The sequence below is a fragment of the Meriones unguiculatus genome, chromosome 3 (genome assembly GCF_030254825.1).
Source record: "Meriones unguiculatus strain TT.TT164.6M chromosome 3, Bangor_MerUng_6.1, whole genome shotgun sequence".
NCBI lineage: Eukaryota > Metazoa > Chordata > Mammalia > Rodentia > Muridae > Meriones > Meriones unguiculatus.
The window spans coordinates 99,289,915-99,308,146 of NC_083351.1; the positions used below are offsets into that span (position 1 = coordinate 99,289,915).

The 18,232-nt window shown below is 38.3% G+C and overlaps 1 protein-coding gene across 2 annotated transcripts in view; it reads left to right on the top strand.

Moving 5' to 3' along the window:
• Marchf6 (membrane associated ring-CH-type finger 6) overlaps positions 1–18,232 on the top strand; it is a 69,603-nt gene that overhangs the window by 22,911 nt on the left and 28,460 nt on the right. For both annotated transcript variants that reach the window (XM_021651759.2, XM_021651760.2), the window contains exons 3-11: positions 694–767; positions 3,523–3,666; positions 5,938–6,010; positions 8,225–8,393; positions 10,073–10,262; positions 12,451–12,512; positions 13,273–13,305; positions 14,959–15,010; positions 16,862–16,920. In XM_021651759.2, the coding sequence (XP_021507434.1) occupies positions 694–767; positions 3,523–3,666; positions 5,938–6,010; positions 8,225–8,393; positions 10,073–10,262; positions 12,451–12,512; positions 13,273–13,305; positions 14,959–15,010; positions 16,862–16,920 (856 nt within the window). The remainder of the gene's footprint in view (positions 1–693; positions 768–3,522; positions 3,667–5,937; positions 6,011–8,224; positions 8,394–10,072; positions 10,263–12,450; positions 12,513–13,272; positions 13,306–14,958; positions 15,011–16,861; positions 16,921–18,232) is intronic.

Sequence of the window (18,232 nt, forward strand, 5' to 3'; positions counted from 1 at the left end):
ATGGGAACAATATGGTTTTGAGTGGCACAATTATAGCTTATAATTGTTAAGTACTCTATGCCAAGAACTGTCTTCTGTGCTTTATACATCTTAACTCAGTTACTCTTTATAAGAAAAATTTGCAACATTATTATGTGGATAAAGAAATGGAGTATAGACAAGTTGAATGACTTGTCCTAAGACCCATAGATTGTCAGGGGAAGAATGGGAATTCAGACCTGATTGCCTAGCACTAGCACTAGCACTGAGGCCAGCATCAAAATTGAGGCTGACCTCTGGATTATTTAGCATTATTCAGTATTCATGTAGCTCTGAAGAGATTGGAATTTAGGTTAATTAAATTATTTTATTAATATAATGCACTCTTTTTATATTTAGCTGTTTTTAATTTGTTGTTTTTCTAGACAGGGTTTGTTTTGTGGGTGTGTGTCTGTGTGTAGCCTTGGCTCTCCTGGACTCACTTTGGGACCAGGCTGGCCTTGAACTAACAGATCCTCCTGCCTCTGCCTCCTGAGTGCTGGAGACACTAAGAATTAGGCGTGTGCCACTGTGCCTGGCTATTCTATATTTGAAATGTTGAAAACTAAAAAGTTCTGTAGTAAAAAAAACTTTAATAAAAACATAACTTTTCAGTGAAACCCTGATGTTGCTTTGTTTTAAATACTATATTCATGAATATATTTGTAATTACAGCTTAGTTCAGTGGTTGAAACACAGTCGGAAAGAATACTGTGAATTATGCAAGCACAGATTTGCTTTCACACCAAGTAAGTTCCTTTGGCATTTTCACTACAGTTTCCTTTTTGTTATTTCTGGCAAGAAAACATGTTTAAAAAGTTTGAAAGCAATAATTCTCAACCTCATTGTCTTTGACAGTAACAGAAAAAAACCTTTTCCACTTAGAAGGATATTTCAGAAATTGTCATCTTTTACTTTAATACACCCATGAATATTTGTAGGCTGTTTTCTTTTTTCTTTGTGTTTTTGTGTAGTCACAGATGTGTAGGGAATGCTTGTGAAAACCCACCACTTAGTTGCACCTGTTTTTCAACTACTCGCCTATCATTGTATTTGTGCTCTCATTTTTTACAAAATAAATCTAATTTTATCTATATATTTTCAGTATGTGTCACTAATATTTTCCTTTTAAGAGTCAATATCTTTCTGCAAAAACAATGTCTTGATTGCATCAGAATCTAACACTATTCAGTTTGAACTACCTTCTGAGTTAAAGCTGTGAGATTAAAATAATTGTAGTAAAGAGTAAGTCTTAGAGCACATTTTTTTTTCCTTTTTGAAACCAACTTTTAAAAATGTATGTGCTTGTGTTTTTTTACTGTATGGGTACACATGAGTGTGTAGGGGAGAATATGTTGCACACATACATGTATGTGTGTGCACACGTGTGTTCTTGTGTGTGCCAGAGGTGGATATAGGGTGTCCTCCCTTCTTTTTTGAGACAGGGTTTCTCTGTGTAACAGCCATAACTGTCCTGGAACTCACTGTGTGGAACAGGCTGGGCTGATATCCACCTGCTTCTGCCTCTTGTGTACTGGGATTAAAGGTGTGCAATACCAGGCCCTGCTACGGTGTCCTTGTTTCTTGTTTTGTGTTGTTTTGTTTTCTTCTATCTTATATATTGTTGAATCTCATTTGAATTCACAACTCCCCACCTCAACAATTCTAGCTAGCCAGATTGCCCTGAGATCTGCCTACCTTTTGAGCACTGGAATTACAGGCAGGCCATGGCTCTTATGCCTGCCCAGCAGGGATCCTAAGTCTGGTCTTCATGCTTGCATGCTATTTTCCCAGCCCCAGTAAACAAACCTATAAGCTCATGTTTTGTAAGGTTTCAGGAGATATTTTTCAGATGTCTAAAATTTTAATTACAATGCTTATGCCTATTAATTAATACTTTCATATTGTATAAACAGGACTGTATTGGTTAACTTGAAGCACAGTTTTTCTTTATTTTTTTATCATATATTTATTTATTTTTACATATATTAGTGCCAGAAGACAGCATCAGGTCTCAATATAGATGATGAGGAGCCACCATGTGGTTGCTGGGAATCAAACTCAGGACCTTTAGAAGAGCAGACAGTGCTCTTAACCACTGAGCCATCTCTTCAGCTTGAAGCCCAGGTTTTCATGCTGGGACCCCAGTACATTGCACTTGTTTTTTTCTATTTTACTTTTTATTTTAAGACTTTTGCTGCTCAGTATAGATACTGTAACTTATCATTTTTACTTGATATCTGACAAGCATGGCTGATTAAAGTTAATGCATTTTATTTATTCATTGACAACAAAAACGCCACTTACAATCTTTCATAGTCTTTAATTTTCTCTGGTGCATGAGCTCATTACTACTTGTGGAAATTTATACCAAACTAGTGTCCTGTGGACTTTTACTTTGAGGCCAGTACAAACTCACTTTGTAGGCTTACTTTTCTCCTGACATTCATGCAGTGTTTCCTGTAGACCTTTCTCAAGAAGCTCTACTGTCTATCACATCAAGTGGTGTCCTGTTAGCTGGGTGTTCTGTAGCATGTATAGATTTGCCCTTTGTTATTGTTTATTCCTTACGTTTGTAGATGAATAGTTTTGTGGTGCTACTCTTAAATATTTTATTTTTATTTATTCTTTTTTGGCTGCTCAGGATTAAACCTAGTATCTGTGCTAAGCAAGCACTCTGTATCTAATTTACACCCCAGCATTGTCTTTAGGTTTAGTCTAGTTTTACTTCTTTTTTTCCTTCCCCTAGCTGTGTTTATAATTTTAGATCATTGATTTTATATAACATTTCTTTGTGTTGGCCTCTTTGGAGAAAGAGGTGTTTGAAAGAAGTATGTATTATCTGGAGCAGAGCTTTTTACTAAATAGCAGTTTTTACTGGAAGAATGCTTAAAATATTTTTTAAATGTGGGAATATTCTTGAACCATAGCTAAATTACACTTTGCAAAGATATCTGAACCTGTCATTTGAAAATTAAAGTAAGATATTAGAATTGGATGGGAGGGTTGGCTAAGTGATGTCAGTAAGCTATTTGATCTACGTGAAATGATTATCACAAGCCATTGGGATGTTGCATGTAATATTTGCATTTGGGAAATTCTCTGATAACATACCTTCAGATTTTTTTTCTCTTGTTTCCTTTACTTGATCCTTTATACTTTGAGAAGCCAGATCATTGTATGGCTTGCCTGTTATATATGTGTAAACTAACACTGCTTGAGATTCAAGTCAGTGAGCTTGGAAGGTAGTTTTTTTTTTTTTTTTTTTTTCCTATTGATAAAGCATCCTATTGATGCTTTATCTCTGCTCAGTGGACTTTTTTGTTGTTGTTCATTTTCATATTTTAGTTGTGGTTTGGATAAATGACTTGTATAAATGTAATATTGTAATTTAAAAGTCAGTTTATAGAAAAATACTTAAGCACAATGTCTCTACTTTGAATTTATGAATTTAGTCATTTAAAAGTCCTCATGAAATCCTGAGTATTTTTTTTCCTCTTATAGTTTATTCTCCAGATATGCCTTCACGGCTACCAATCCAAGACATATTTGCTGGACTGGTTACAAGTATTGGCACTGCAATACGATACTGGTTTCATTACACACTTGTTGCCTTTGCATGGTTGGGAGTTGTTCCACTTACAGCATGTGAGTATTCATACCTCTTTAGGAGTTATTAACTGTTTACTATTTTAATTGTGTTGCCCACTACTGTGAATGATGTTTAATTATTTGATTTATAGTATTATTTATTAGGAAAGCCTTGTTTAGAAAACATCTTCATAAGCTGGGCGGTGGTGGCGCATACCTTTGAACCCAGCACTTGGGAGACAGAGGCAGGTGGATCTCTTGAATTCAAGGCCAGTCTGTTCTACAGAGTGAGTTCCAGGACAGCAAGGGATACACAGAAAAAAAACAAAAAAAGAAAGAAAACTTCACTAAGCCATTTATGAAGGAAGGGTGTTTTCTTTAGATGTGGATTATCATTATTGATAATTATCAGTATAGATAATTCATGAATGGCATAGTTATATAGATAGGACTCTGTGGACAAGCAAGGGTTTTAAATACATGTAATTTATATCCTCATGTCTTCTTAATAAAACTAGCTTGACTCCCTATGGAGATAAAGACCATACACAAAGTAGTGGAATAAGCACTAATAGAGAGTGACTTAGTTGAGCTAGATGGAGCCAGTGAATCCTCCTATAGTATAATTCCAAGGGACCAAGTAGTTCAGTTATGAGACAAGGAGAGAAGGGAGCTAGGTCTGGTGGTTTTAGTAACTACCTAGCAAGTTGTTCTACAAGGTAAGGTTATGGAGATGAGGAGTTGATAATTTCTGTTAGGGAATTAACCATAATGAAGGAGACCATAATTCTAAATGATTTCAGATTTTCCATAGCCAGGTTAGGATGCTGATAATGATTACTACATAGTGATAGTATGCTCCTAGATTGTCCTACAGAGTGGAGAAACCATATATAAAATCAACTTGGTGAATGCTACAAGACAGTGACATCTTCCAAATATAAGTTTTTTAATGTAAATGTCTCAGCCTCCCAAATAGACCCAGTTGGAAGAACAAAATATAGACACTTTCCTAGATGTAAGTATTGAGAAAGTTTACACCTTAAACTTTTAAATGTACACAGTTGTAATTGGGTCACTCTGGAGTCTGAAGCAGGACGGTCCCAAGTTTGAGTCAGCTTGGTCTACATGGAACATAAGAAAAGAAAAAGAAAAAACAAAAACAACACATTCAGTTATAGTCAAAGACAATATGCCTTTCTAAACTCAGCAGATGAAACCGTCAAGCACAAGTGGATACTTGAGTTAATTTTAAAAAGCTTGATTTCAGTCTTGACTTTTTTCATACATACATCACATTTAAGTTGCATCGTATAATATATATTCTTAACAGCCTCTTCTTTTTAACCATATACCCCATCCATCTTTCCTAGTATATTCCTAGTTAAGGGGCTCTACCACTGTTCAACCCATTTCCCTATTGACTGATATTTAGTTTGTTAGTTTTACTTAGTGTAAGCATGTTTGCTTTCTTTTATGTAGCTATGTAAGTGATTTCTATTGTGGACACTCTTTCCTACCCTTTTGACTTGACCTTTAAAAGAAGCTATTGAACTCGCTGAAAATGTCTAAGACCAAGGATGACGCTTAAACTAATAATGTACAAAAGTACTCTGAAGGAGCACCTCACATTTTTCTTAGTCTATTTCTTAAGCTATAGTCTGGTTACCTCATTCTCTTTAGAATTCTGCCTTTCTAACTAAAAATATTCTACCTTTTCTGTATAAGAGGGTAAGGAATGACAGTGAATTTTTATGCTTGGATTTTCCCTCCAAAGCCATAAGCTATTCTTTGTTTGAGACCTTTTGAAACTTTGTTTTTGTTTTTATAGACAGGGCTTCTCTGTGTAGCCTTGGCTGTCCTTGGCATTGTAGACCAGGCTCTCCTCGAACTCAGATTCCTGTGACTTTGAGACCAGCCTGGTCTACAAAGTAAGTCCAGGACAGCCAAGGCTACACAGTGAAACCCTGTCTTGGAAAATAACAACAAAAAATAGTAGTTTAAGGTCACTGAGATAACTCAGCAGGTAAACACGCTTGTTCCCCAAGCCTCTGGGTGTCAACCCTGGAACTCATGGTAGGGGAGTGTGAAAACCAACTTTAGAAAGTTATTTTCTGATTCCACCTTCACACCATGATATGTGGGTGTGAGCACCCAGACAACCCTCCCCTAAGAAAATAAAATACAACAAAAACTAAGACCCAGTAACACCCTGCAAAGCTTAAAAACCCTTATTTAATTGGCATGTGTGGAGTTCCACTACCTCCTTGAGCCAGCTGTGAGTATGTGATGCTAGTTGTGACTGTGCCATCATTCCCTTGTTTTTAGGCCGCATCTACAAGTGCTTGTTTACTGGCTCTGTGAGCTCACTACTGACACTGCCACTAGACATGCTGTCAACGTAAGTATTGATTGTGAGGGTGAAGTTTGGACATTGTAAATTTTTTTCTCGTGTATTTATTCTTTCTAGTTTGTTTTGGTTTTTTGAGACAGAGTTTCTCTGTGGCTGTTCTGGGCCACTTGCTCTGTAGACCAGTCTTGCCTCCAACTCACAGAGAGTTACTTGGTTCACGTATTTATTCTTATTCCTTGAAGGTTCATCTAAGAACATGACCTATTTATTTATTTATTTATTTATTTATGCAATATTTTGCCTGTATGTGTGCCTGCCCTCTAGAAGGGTGCACCTTTGGAAGAACCGCCAGTGCTTTTCACCTATGAGCCATCTCTCCCCGACCCTTCTTTTTTTTTTTTTTTTTTGTCTTTTCTTTATCTAATAATTGTAACTACAGTACAAATTGGTATGTGTAAGTTCTATTTCTTTTAAAACAGAAGAATTTAAGGAACCTTTTTGGAGGATATGTAAAACTGAATTATTTTATCCAGTTGGGTTGCACAATGAGCCTAATTTTAAAATGCTGGTAAGATAATTGTTAAACCACATTAAAAACTTGTTTCTCTTTACGTGACATTAGTATTTTGCTGGCCTCTGTTGGCATGTCATTTGGCTGGTTGTGGGCTACCTCCTTCATTAGACTACTTAACAGAAGAATGCTAAGTGGGAGTTGTCGGATGGAATTATGAACACCCTTGGCCCTGCACTGAGAATATTATGTATCCTCTATAGGATACAACTTTTTCCTGAAAATTCTGCATGTGTACCACATATGGCTGCAGTGTGGATGGTTTGGGTCATGTCTAAGTAAACAAATCTCATTTACTGCTGCAAAGCAAACTTCTGACATAATGCCATCCAGACAACTGCCATTTTACTTGTTCATAATTTTAAGGTCAGAAATTTGGCTTGGGCTTAGTTGGCCTCAGTCGAACTATTCATCTCTGAGCTTGCCTGCGCCATGTATGATTTTACTGGAGTTTGATTGTCTTAAGATGAGCCTGTCTGGGCCTCCTTAGTTCTCCACATGGCCTTTCATCTTCTAGAAGGGTAATGGGGCTTCTCTACAAGGAGAGCCTGGGACAACATTCTGAAACTAGAGTTCACAGACCTTTCCTAGGCTCTGTAACTTGGGCATCCTCAACCCAGGTCTAGGCAGACAGGATACTCATTCAGATTGAAGGCATTAGAGAAAGGGTCTTTGAGGTTTGGTTCCATTTAAAATCTACAAAAAGCAGTTAGTAATTTGGAAAGAAAGATAAGAAAATTTTCCAATTCATCATGATTTTGATGAGGTAGAAGGCCCTTTAATAAGCAGTGGTTAGGAGTCCTCCTTTGATTTTGGAGGCACTGCAGACAGGACCTTCTTAGGGGCAGTGGCAGCTGAAGTGTGGAGCTGTGGGCCGAGGTCTCTCAGACTGACCTTGCCTAAATAGACAAGAAAGTAGTCAATATTCTAAAGTCCATCAGTATTTTTGAATTATTCTCAAATTATTCTGAAATCAGACATTGATAGTGAAGGATGAGTTTCTTCAGGAAAGAAGAAGCAAAGGCTCCCAAGTGTTACAAGTCCCACATTTCTATGTATGGCTACTAAAGAAACACACTCTGCCTCTTTGGATTTAATTTTTGATATTTTTGCAGCTAGCATTAAAACTAGATTTGCTATGTGAAGAGTTTCTGTGTCATGTATTGTGAGTTCCTTCATCTGATCCACAGTGTGCTGATTGTCTTTCAGCCTTTTTCCTTTATGCTATTAGATCAGTCACTGAGGGAGCTCCCACCTTTCTCATTGATGAGTGTCTTCATGTATGTTCTTCCATGTTTGCTAAACTTTAAATCTCTGTTACAAGAATCAAGCACCATTATTCACCTAAATTCACTAAATTTTACAGATGCATTACTTGGTTTTGTTGAGTGTTTTGCTGAATTTGTTTTCCCCTTATACTACTGTTTCTTGGCCATGCTAAAAGAATAGGCTGGAAGGTTAATAGCTGTATATTCTGATGTATTTTATATCTACCTAATATAACTATATAATAATATAATATAGATATATAAATGTATATATTAGTTAGCTTACAAGATAGAATTTCAACATTAATAATTCTTTTGAGGCAACTGTATTTTACTGAAAAAAATAAGATTTATTTTTCTAGTTGTTTTTACAAATGTTGTTTGGCGTTAGTTGTGTCTAATTGTTATTATTTTTTTTAATAGGGAAAACTTGTTGGCAGATTGCTTGCAGGGCTGTTTTGTGGTGACATGCACACTTTGTGCATTCATCAGCCTGGTGTGGTTACGAGAGCAGATAGTCCATGGGGGAGCACCAATTTGGCTTGAGCATGCTGCTCCACCCTTCAATGCTGCTGGACACCACCAAAATGAGGTAAGCCTATCACCTGAAATGAATTTTCCATGTGTAGTACATGAAAGTCATTTTCACCCTCTATGAGCCATATCCTTGACTTTGATATGCCTTATAAAATGTGCTTATGTCATAGAAGAGGACAGTGGGAAAGTTGGGGGATAAAGGACGGAGGAAGTGAAAAAGAATGCTTCTGTGACTGCCTCTTAATGTTCTTGTTAGATTGGGAACAGTGTTAGAGGGCATACTAAAATACTCTTCCATTTTCTTTGCTTGGGTCAGCAGCTTAACTTGGGCCTGGAAGGTAAGAAACAACTCCCTCTTTATGTGGCTGAGTGGTAGCCACGCATAGGAGGCAGAGGCATGAGTAGCTAGGGAGTTGCAAGACAGCCAGGGTTACATAGTAGAGAGACCCTTTCTCAGGGCAGGTGCGCATTCATGCACACAGGCATGCATGAGAAACAACTTCCTTGATAGGTTGTTGACATGCTGCACAGCCTTTAGGACTGTTGTCTACCTTTTCTCTATGTGAAATGTCTTGTCTTTTCTGCTATGTAGGAAGAACCTTTTCAAAAGTAGGAAACTTGGGACAGTCAGATAGCTCAGTAAACATGCTTGCCACCCAAGCCTGATAACCTTAGTTTGGATTCCCCAGAAATCATAGTAGACAGAGAAAAGTTGTCCTGTCATCTTCACACGTGGAGTATGTTTAGATCTGTGTACATGGGCATGTGCACACACAACACACAAAATTAAATTGAAAAAAAAGAATTGTGTGCGTTTTCCCCCCCTTCTTCCCTCCCTCCCTCTTTCCTTTCCTTTCTTTCTTACTTTTCTGAGACAGGTTTCTTTGTGTAGTCTTGGCTGTCCTGGAAGTCACTCTGTAGACCACCAGGCTAGACTCAGAAAGATCTTCCTGCTTCTGCCTCCCGAGTGCTGCCATCAAAGGTGTGCACCGCTACTGCCAGCCAATACACGTACAGTTTTTTAAAAAACTGTTTTATCTCTAAGGGAGTTAGACATACTTGTCATATTTACAAAAGATTATGGAATGTTTTTAGGACAGATTTATATTTATGGTTGTGAGCCTAGCCTTTAATGGCTGAGCCATCTCTCCAGCCCAGATAGCCCGATTTATAAGCTCATATTTTATACTGCATTTTTTTTTCCTTTTGTGTGTACCCATGTTCACATGTATAAGCGTGTGCCATGGTGTGCATGTGGATGTCAGAGGACAACCTTTGGTAAATGTCCATAGCTTCTGCCTTATTGGAGACAGGGTCTTAGGTTATCTGCTAGCTGGTCTATGAGCTTGCCTGGATTCTTCTGCCTGTACCTCTCTTCTCCATATTGGACATAGTATTACAGATACAGTACTGTGCCCAGCTTTTTACGGGTCCTCGGAATCCAACATCAGGAGCTCACACACATGTGGCAAGTGCTTTGTCCACAAAAACCACTTCCCCAGCCCTATAGTCCTTTTTGAAATGTGTACATTAAAATGAGTCAATGTTCTTATGTACTGAGTTGGTCCTACATGAGATACATTTAAAAGAGATGACTCAGAGAGATACTCCTTTTTAAATTTTAGTAGAGTTGTCTTTTTTGCTGGTTTTGTTTTTCTTGCGGGGTAACATGATTTGAAACTAGAGTAAAACTGAGCCAAGTAGATGAATTTCTGGGTTTTTCTCTCATTTTAGGCTCCTGTAGGAGGAAATGGTGCAGAAAACGCTGCTGCTGATCAACCAGCTAACCCAGCAGGTGAGAATGCAGTTCTGGGCGAGAACCCTGATGCCCAGGATGGTCAAGCAGAAGAGGAGGAGGAAGACAATGAGGAGGAAGATGATGCAGGTGTGGAAGATGCTGCTGATGCCAACAATGGGGCCCAAGGTAATGGCTGCTCTGTGCCCTTGCTCATTCTTCAGGGCTACCAGTCATTTTTAGCTGACACTGACGACAAAGGGAAGTGTTTTCATCTTTTATGATTTGTTAAAGTTCTATGTATGACCTATTTCTATTTTGACATGCTATCATTTATGAATATACACGTGTATAAGTATGCTTTCTATGAAACAGGGAGCATTGTGTATTACAATCCTTTACACAGGACCAATTGACTGAACTAACTTCCTTCCTTCCTTCCTTCCTTCCTTCCTTCCTTCCTTCCCTCCCCCCCTCCCTCCCTCCCTTCTTCCCTCCCACCCTCCCTCCCTTCCTCCCTTCTTCCCTCCTTCCTTCCCTCCCTCCCTCTCTTCCTTCAAATTAGATGGTTGATAAAAAGATAATTAAGTGTAACTAGGTCAACATTTTGAGGAATGAACTTGGTATAGAATTACCTGGTTGTTTTTCTCTTTCTGCACTTTTCAAATGAAAAAAGAAGTAAATTGTACACTGCAGGCCAGGTGCCACCTCTGGAAACCATTTTTCATGTTCTATCAATGGGAACTCTGGAGTGTAAAGTGAGACCACTAGCTACATTCAGTTGTCAGTGCTCATTGCCTATCCTCTTCTATTATCATTGAGTCCACTTTGCTGATGTCTGTGTTGATGGAGCCAGACACTTGAGACCATATACACAGCTGTGAATGAAATAGCAGGGCCTGCCTCCCTTGGACATCTGGTCTAGGGAAGAAAGAGGAGATACACACTGTGTTAAATGTGTATGGATTGCTCTCAACATACCTTTTTTGTTTGTTTGATAGAGGGTTTCTCTTTGTAGCCCTGGCTATCCTGGGACCCCTGTAGATCAGGCTGGCCTTGAAACCACAGAGATCCACCTGCCTCCATCTCCTGAGTACTGGAACTAAAGGTGTGTGCTACCACTGCCTGTCTGTCTGACAATACTTGTTTTAACTAAGGTTTTCCAGGAAGCTCAGAGTAAGTAACTTTTGAGCTGAGACCTGAAAGATAAGAAACAAAATTCATAATGAGAAGCAATAGGCTTCCCCAGGGAAAGCTCAGAGACTCTGAGGAAACAGTGTCTGCTGCTGCTGCTGTTCTGGTGCTTGGCAGTACCTGCTGTCTCTTCACTAGCTCTTTTCCATTTCCTGTTCTTGCCCCATCTGATGTTCATGGTGCTCTTCTGTTTTTATTTAAGTAATGAGCTACTTTCCCCAACGCACTGAAGAATAAAGCGTAGCCCAGAACAAGCACTCCTCTTTGTTTTGCTCTTTAATCCTTGTCTGCCATTCATACATTTTTCTTCTGTTTTTTCTCCCTGGCCTAGAACTTGCAATTCATCTGCCTCAGCCTCCTGAACATAGAATCACAGGCTTTGTAGCACTTGATCCAGCTCTTACATTATATATATATATTTATTTCTAATTGTATGTGTATATCTGTGTGGATTTGTGTTTGTTTGTTTAGTTCTCATGGAGGCCAGAAAAGGGTGATCCTCTAGAGCTGGAGTTTCTGGTGGTTTTGAGCCAGCTGATATGAGTGGTGCTGGAAATGTGCTAGGCACTAAGCTTGGGCCCATTAGAACAGTCTGAATTCTTAACCATTAACTGGCCTCTGAATTTTATACTTTTTTGGGTTTGTTTGTTTTGTTTTTTTGTGTGTTTGTTTTGTTTTGTTTTGTTTTGAGACAGAGTTTCTTTGTGTAGCCTTGGCTGTCCTGGACTTACTTTGTAGGCCAGGTTGGCCTCGAACTCACAGAGATCCACCTGCCTCTGCCTCCCCGAGTGCTGGGATTAAAGGCGTGTGCCACCACACTCAGTGAGTTTCATACTTTTACCTTTTGTTAACTTATTAATTTCGTTAGAAAGTTTAACCCCTTGGCTTCCTTCTTTTACTCAAATCTACCAGATTCATTTCTGACCCATAGCTATTAGATTTGTCTTTCATATAATCTCATTTATTTTCTTTACAGGATGTACCACAGTCTAGGATTATTATTTTACATGTTACTACTTATTTAGAAGCATGTATTTATGTGTAGGATTTACAACCTAGTAATTTATGTCTGATAAAACTTTAAATGTGGCTCAGCCTCTCAGCAGGCTACAATTAAAATTGGGCTTTTATTGGTTATAGTTTAATATCTGAGTAATCTTGAGTCTGCACTTAATATTTTCAGACGACATGAACTGGAATGCTTTAGAATGGGACCGGGCTGCAGAGGAGCTTACTTGGGAAAGAGTAAGAACTTTCACTGTCACCTGTCCTTTTGTTCTAACCCTAAGGTGTATTTTGAAGTTTGGTGTATTTAGTTATAAAATACAAATTTCATAGTTATATGAAATTTATGTTAAATGATGAAAACAGTTACTAGAATTTAATTTTTATTGAAAATCAAGTGATGTACAAGTTGTGGTAAAGATGATGACAGATAGGTCTGTTTTTCTGCCTTTAATATAAACCTTGCTCCATGGAGGCACTTTGACTTGAGGTTGTGAACTTGTGAAAAATTAAGTAAAACTAAAGTTTAAACAGGATTTCCATACTCAAATTGATGAAAATAAAGTAATTGTGTAGAGACTGCATGACTAGTTAATGTAGTTCTAGTTAATGTAAAAACTAAACTTAGAATGGGCAATTTTTTCTTTTTGCAGTGTTGGGCATATACCCCTTGGCCTTGGGCGTGCTAGGTGAGGACTCTTTGACTGAGTTCCACCTGCCTGCTCTTTGACACAGGCCCACTCTCTGTCACAATAGCTGCCTTAGTAATGTTAGCAGCATAGGCATACACCCCTGCCTGCTCAAGATGGAACATTTCTAGATGATATTTTCCATATGAATTATGGTAAAAGGAGACAGATTTTTCTTCCCCAAACATTCTAGGAATTATAGGCTAAGAGAATAAACTGTGTTTAATGATATGATAAGAAAGCAATCTTTCTATAAGAAAAGAAAGTCCTACTATATCTTAAGTTAAGGCTTGTTTATTTTTTTATTTTAGATGCTTGGACTTGATGGATCACTAGTTTTTCTGGTAAGTAGAAGTGTCATTATTGTTAGAATTATTTGTCCTTGTTATTCAATAACTTCAAATTCATGCAGTGTGCTCCCTTTATGCTAAAAGTCATAATATCCTTTGGCTTTTAATTACTTCATATTTGAAAGTATGTTTTATATGTTGACAGTACTAAAAATATTTAAAGGTAATCTTATTTAAAAACAAAGTTACTAAACATTTGGAAAAAAATAGTCCAGAGTTAAATTAAAAGAACTTGATATTTAAAGTTGGTTCTTGCATGTTTAATGCCTCCAACCCTGGGAGTGAAGCAGCCTTGTCTGTTCCACAGTTGAGAGCCACAGACTGATGTGGCTAGAAAGTCTTCCGTAGGACTAAAGCTTACATCTTCACTTTTATTTTAATTTTATTTTTCTTATTTATTGTGTATGTAGAGGCCAGAGTCTTCTGTCTCGTAGCAGTGTGGGAGCTGGGATCAGACTCACAAGCACTTTTACCTGCTGAGTATCTCAGTACCCCAAAAGCTACAGCTTAGAAGTAGAGTGGTGGGGCTGAAGACATGGCTCATCAGTTAAGAATACACACTGCTGCTTCCAAGGACCCGAGTTTGGTTCTCAGCTCCAATGCTAGCTGCCTCAGCTGCCTGTACCTCCAGCTCCAGGGGATCCAACACTAACAGTTTTGGGCTCCATGTTTGTGTACTGTTGTGCACATACTCCCATATAGACACACATACACACACACACACACACACACACACACACACTTAAGAGATAATGATGGTATGTCTTTAACTGATGGGTAAATATTTCAAGAAGTTAAGAGATTAAGCATAGAGGATGTTGAGATAGGCAGAGTTTAGGAGCCCTTAAGGCAGAAAACTGAAAAAAAAAAAAATTGAGCTTCCATGGTAAGAATGAGTCAGTCATTCTTTTTGGATAACTTACCAGCTTTTTGACTAGGGAACCCAAGCATATTGATTTTTCTGAAAAGAAATTGGACCATCTCATCTAGCCCCACATTGAAAAGCTCACTTGCCTTGATGTTAGGTAACATGGTGGGCCCAAATGATTTGAACTTGGACCCTTTAGTGTTGTCTGCCTAGAATGTGGCTAACAATGTGCATGACAAGTGGATAGCACTAGCCTTGGAGGTAATAATATACTAATTATAAGTGGACCAGATGGTTACATTGTTTCTGAGACATCATGGAGTCAGTATACCACATGGAGAGTCCAGCGACCAGAGAAGATTTCATCTAGCAATTGCCAGGGTGAGGGAGGGGATAGTAAGTGGCAGTGGACTTGTTAAAGTCCATAAAATGAAGTAAGGAATGGGAAAAGCATTCTGCACTTGATGTTATATGTTATTAGAATAAGTGTGACTTTCCTTTTTTCTCCACTTGGAATTTTTCATTGTCATTTGAAATCTGGTAATATTTATAAAAATCTGTATTATTTGTGATGGACTATTAGTTTTGAAAAGGAAACTTATAAATTGATTTATTTTCTGCTAGTAAAAAATGAATTTTCTGTTTTAAATTAGTCGTATTTTCATGAGCTGTCTGGTGAGAAGTAAAGGGTTAAAAATTCCAGTCATAGTTATTTTCAAGTGAATGAAGTTGATTAATTAAACATGAGATACCATTGACACTAATGCTTTCTCCTGTAGGAGCACGTGTTCTGGGTGGTGTCTTTAAATACGTTGTTCATTCTTGTTTTTGGTAAGTTGTACCTATGCTTCTAGTTTTGTGGTATCCGTACTGAAGTTTGGCTTTCTAGGAGTCTTGTTGCAGGTTTTTGGGTTATTTGCACCATGACTATTAAGAAACATATAATATACATTTAAGAGCCAGACCTTAGTACATGCTCAGAGTTTTACTTAGTGGTAGAATCCTCTTGTGTCCTATCTATCTATTATGCTATTTATTGTAACCATAGAGAAAAGATAATTTATTTAGAACCTGAAATTTGACTAAAAAGGCTTCAAGAAAAGTATAAAAATTTTAATTAAAAAAGTTAACTATATTTTCTGACTTAACTATAGTATCATCTTTACATCTAAAACTTACCAGGATTCATTTATTGTTTCCTAATAATCCATATTTATGATCTGTAAGTTGTTCCCTTAAATGCTGTTTTGTGGTTGGTTTGTTTGAATAATGATCCTGATAAGTAATGTGCACACATTACTGGGAAGTTGAAATATTCTATTTGCTTCCTACTCCACTCTGTTACGACTTAGATGTGTTGATGCACATACAACTGCTTTCTTGATGTTCCCTGCCCTCATCCTCTGTCTACCATGTTTTCTGTATTAGAAGTGATATTAAAGGGCCTGATTCGGTCAGGTTCTCTGTGACAAGGTTATTGGGTGCACTTTTTGACTTTTAATAGGAGGAGATAGGTGATATTATTCTTTTCATTTTTTTCTTTACACCAAGTAAGCTGTGGGGAGGAGGGGGCAGCAGTGTCACCCGCCTTTAATCCTAGCACTCAGGAGGCAACGCCTGGTCTACAATATGAGTTCTAGGATAGCCAGCTACATAGAAAAACCCTGTCTTGGGGTCTTTGGTGAGACTGATACTCCAAACAAGAACCATGCATGGAGATAACCTTTACCCCTGCACAGAAGTAGCCTGTGGCAGCTCAAGTGTCCAAGAGAGTTCCCCAATAATAGGAACAGGGACCATCTCTGACATGAACTCATGGGCTGGCTCTTTGATCACCTCTACCTGAGGCAGGAGCAGTCTTACCAGTCCACAGAGGAAGACAATGCAGCCAGTCCTGATAGACTAGGGTCAGATGGAAGGGGAGGACCTCCCCTATCATTGGACTGGGAGAAGAAGAGAGAGGGTGGGATTGGAAGGGGATGGGGGAGGGGGCTACAGTTAGGATACAAAGTGAATAAACTGTAATTAATAAAAATAAAATAATTAAATTAAAAGAAAAAGAAAAACCCTGTCACACACACACACAGAATCTGTGGAGTGATATTTTAGTATGCTGTGACTAGTGGGCCATCATCCTTTTACCCAGTGACTTATTTTTCAAATTCTGCCATTTAAAAAGATTCTTCTTAGCTAGCTTTTTGTAGGAGCAGTCCAGTTAAGTCTGAGGGTGGTTCTCAGGAGACACTGGACATGACCAAGGCTGTCATTTTAGTAATTGGTTCTGAGTAAGGGACTTGTGTGATAGCTACTTCCCAGACAAAAAACATTTCTGTTACTGTTTTTTTTTTTTTTTTCCTCTTTTGTTTATTGTTTTGAGCTTTAAGTAGAGTTTATGGGATGTATATGCTCCCAGCAAATTTTGGTCATTGGGTGTTTGTTTTCAATTGTTAATGCTCATATTGCTTTAAAAATGATAGTGATACCCTCTTCATGTGGTTCCTGTGTCCTTTTGATGGGGTCCTATTAGACCATGATGTTCTATTCTCTGGTTATAGAGAACATTCCAGGAACAGTTTGGATTTTCCTCCTAGAATTTCCATTTCTCAAAGAAGTCCTGCTTCCTTTAGTGGAGATTATGTTACGTGTGCTCATTGTTCTAATAAGTTTTCTTCTCCCTTTCAGCTTTTTGTCCTTACCACATCGGTCATTTCTCCCTTGTTGGTTTGGGGTTTGAGGAGCATGTGAGTATAATACTTTCAGAAACTTACTTTTGCTACTTATCTCCAAGTTTGTTATTTTCTATAGAATATTTTCTGTGTATAAATGTTTTGCTGTCTTGTATGTATACTACATGAGTCTCGTTGGATCTCTGGAAGAACTGAGATTATGAATGGTTGTGAGCCGTCATAGATAATTGAGCCCAGGCCTCTGCTAGAGCAACCCATGCTCTTAACTGCTGAGCCATGTCTCCAGCCCACTAAGGAATATTTTCTTTATTTTTTTATTTTGTTTTTTTATTTCATGTGCACTGGTGTTTTGCCTACATGTATATCTGTGTAAGGGTGTCAGATCACCTGAAATTGGAGTTAGAGACAGTTGTGAGCTGCCAAGTGGGGTGGGAATTGAACCTGGGTCCTCTGGTAAAGAAGCCAGTGTTCTTCTGAACTGCTGAGCCATCTCTCCAACCCCTAAGGAATATTTTCAAGAATTCATTTCTCAGTGTATCTTATGCAAAGGAACAGTTAGCCAGCATGGTCTTGTTCTTTTTGTTTAAAGCTAAACAGTTCTCAGGAAGTATTATGTCACAGCACTAGTCATTACAGGTGTGCTACAGAGCCTCACAGTATGGTGGGCATGAGGCACATTGCAAGAGAGTTTCCTACAGGCCGCTTTTCCCTTTTTCCCTTGCTTGATGAGCTTGCATGTGCCCCTCTTTCCCTTTACCCAGGTCAACCATAGAGAATTTTGAAAAGTATCAGTATATTTATTAATTTAAAAAAAGGGAATAGAAGACTATCTTGGAGAAGTGGACTATAGTGTTTGCTCAAGAATTTGCTTATATTTTACATTTTGTCAATTCCTAACAGTGTATAAGTATTTGGATAGACGTTTCTGAGGGTGGGGGTTTCCAGACAGGGTTTCTTTGTGTGTAGCTCTGGCTGTCCTGGAACTTGGTTTGTAGATGAGGCTGACCTCAATGGATAGATTAATACTTTTTTCTTTCCTAAAATACAGTGTAGAAAAACACTCCAATAACCTGGTGTCCCCCAGCTTCTTAGCAGTGAAGAGTGTTAATGTGAATGTCTGATTCTGATAGCAGTTATATGGTGATGGCTTTGTCCATAAACAAAGCCATCTTTGTATTAAGAAGGGACTACCACAGCCGGAGGTCCCGAAGATCCATGGTGTATCACTACCTTTATGGGCTCTGTGGAGATTTCTAAGGAATTGCTGACTGGGCTCTTTTGTTCCCTGAGATCACATTTGGGAATGTTCCATTCACTGCTATTGACTGCTCTGACACCTCTTAGCAGTTGCGGGTAAGAATGTAGA